Raw genomic sequence first — 2,296 nt, forward strand, 5'->3', positions numbered from 1 at the left:
AATTTTGCCATGATGTAGGAGATAAACTTTTTCTAAATTTTCCATATGATCAGTCCTAATTTTTTATCTTCTAATTTGCCATGTTATAGTTCATAAATTTTCCATTTCACTTTTACAAATTTCTCTATTTTTGTCGTAATGTAGTAAACCAATTTGCAATTTCTTTTGGGGGCAAATTTTATCTATAACTTGCCATGTGCCACAGAACAAAACCACAAAGCCAACAACCTAAAAAGCGGACAGAAATGTGCCATGGCAACACTTATCACACTTGTGCAAACAAAAAAACAATCCTAGGGGAATCATCTTCCACAACACAAACACATGATCAAATTACTGTAGCTAAAAACAGTAGATGAAGAATAACATCAATATAGCTGCATCCCTCTATCACATCAAAGGGCACGCAACACTATACTGCAATATCTCTTTGACACGAACTGATTGAATGCTGATGTTTCAGGAGCGATGCGAATGTGAAATTCATGCAACCAAACACGATGAGCAGTGGCCTAACCTGTGGGGTTGATGAAGACGGGGCCAAGCCTGAAGCTGGAGGGGATCGCGCTTACCACCTATTCACGCGAGCAGCCCAGGCATGGTCGCCAGTGAGGAGTATCGTGGTCGCGCCCTCCTCCGGCCAGAGCTCTTCCTCATGGTTGTGAATGGATGATGAATAGAGATGAGTGGACATCGGCTGGGCACGTCCATTTCATCTACGAGGGTTCCCACATAGACAACTCAAGAGCGAACGGTTTTGTCTGACATGGCAACTCAACGTGCATCAAGATTGGTGCACTCGATCTAACGGCCCTAGAGTCGTTCTCTGGGAGGAGCCAGAAATCTGACGTTCGCTACATATCATTTCTAAAAGAAAAAATGTCCTCTCTCTTCGATATATAGGCAATGCTAACGAGAACAACAAAACATGATGCTTAAAAACAAAACGACACACCAGCAGCTTTGGTCGAATTAATGGCGAAAGGCAACATATAGGCTAATGACAATCAACACAGACACTGACCAGTAGCAAACAAAGTCAGGAAGGTGGCTTGTTTGCTACTAGTAAGTAGTAACACAACACGCATGCCAGCTGGGTGCATGGATCGGAAGGGCAATCGAGTGAGAATGTACCTAGCGCGCGCGTCTTGGCAAGGATCCCCTGCACGCGCAGCAGCCCGCCGTAGTTGAACACCGCGCCGCCCGCCGACGTGACACGCGCCATCTCCTCCTGTCGGTCCAGCTGCATCCACGCATCAAGCTAAAATTTGTCCAGCCAACGAAAGGAGAGAAATACTCCTACATACACATGACGCACTATATCTCACCCTGTGGTCCTGGGAGAGCGGGACGGCGCGGCCGGCGCGGCAGAGCACGGCGCGAGAGTCGCCGCAGTTGGCCACGATGATGCGACCATGGACCAAGAGCGCCACCATGGCCGTGGACCCACCTATGGTGCCCTGGGGCACCCCCGACGCCCCCAGCTCGTCCGCCCGTGCGAAGCTCCGCGTCAGTGCAGCCTTCCAGGCGCGATCCTCCGCCTCTTCGTCCTGCTGGCTCTCTTTTCGGTAGTCTGCGGCCGCGCGGGCCAGCTCGTCCGCCAGGATTGCGTGCATATGGTCCCTGCACAGCGCAGACACCTGCACCACAACGCTCAAACGTGTAGAGTCGAGGTGGAGTTGGCACGAGTAAGATACGGGATCTGCGGTTAGGTTACCTCGGGGCCACCGTGGCCGTCAAAGACGGCGAAGAAGTGCATGCGCGAGCCGTCAACCCAAGTAAAGAAGGACGGGCGCAGCGACACCTTGTCCTCCATGATCTTCCGGTAGGTCCCCACCATCCCAGCCGCCCCGTACGCGCCGCGCCACCGGGCGGCCAGTACCGTGTCGGGAGCCTCGCTTTGTTCGGCTACCTGGGCGGACTGGCGGCGGGGGCGGCGTAGGCGGCGTTCCTGGGAGCCCAAGGCACGGTCGCCTGCCCCCTCGCCGGCCACGGGCAAGTTGTTGGCGCTGTTGCTGGCCATCACTACGGATTGGTCACGCGAAAGAGGAGCAAATTGAGCAGGGCGCGCGCTGCTGCCCAAGCAGCGGAGATAGAAAAGGAAGAAACTGAAGGAGGAAGACAGAAACGGACAACCGAAGGAGCGCAGAAGAGGAGGAGGACCCGGAGGAGGAGGAGGAAGCTCTCTCGCTCAGAAACGGAGGGGGTTACTTGTTTGTGCTTGCCTCGCGCGCCTCACGTTTACTGCCTGCTTCCTCATTTTCACCTTATTTATTCACTGATGGAAAATGGCTTA

The 2,296-nt window shown here is 53.1% G+C and overlaps 1 protein-coding gene across 1 annotated transcript; it reads right to left on the reverse strand.

Moving 5' to 3' along the window:
- Positions 1–1,256: 1,256 nt before the first annotated feature.
- LOC123170659 (probable protein phosphatase 2C 37) lies at positions 1,257–2,020 on the reverse strand. Its single transcript, XM_044588475.1, has 2 exons — positions 1,718–2,020; positions 1,257–1,640 (listed from the first exon to the last, which is right to left on the reverse strand). The coding sequence occupies exons 1-2, from the start codon at positions 1,838–1,840 to the stop codon at positions 1,257–1,259; spliced, it is 507 nt and encodes a 168-aa protein (XP_044444410.1). The 5' UTR covers positions 1,841–2,020.
- Between the last annotated feature and the right edge of the window lie 276 nt (positions 2,021–2,296).

The sequence above is a fragment of the Triticum aestivum genome, chromosome 7D (genome assembly GCF_018294505.1).
Source record: "Triticum aestivum cultivar Chinese Spring chromosome 7D, IWGSC CS RefSeq v2.1, whole genome shotgun sequence".
Classification (NCBI taxonomy): domain Eukaryota; kingdom Viridiplantae; phylum Streptophyta; class Magnoliopsida; order Poales; family Poaceae; genus Triticum; species Triticum aestivum.

Bases quoted from the DNA above. Each gene is read 5' to 3' on its own strand.
- LOC123170659 (XM_044588475.1), bottom strand. From the start codon at position 1,840: ATGGTGGGGACCTACCGGAAGATCATGGAGGACAAGGTGTCGCTGCGC. The intron at 1,641-1,717 runs GTAACCTAACCG...GTTGTGGTGCAG, and splicing joins ACGGCCACGGTGGCCCCGAG to GTGTCTGCGCTGTGCAGGGA.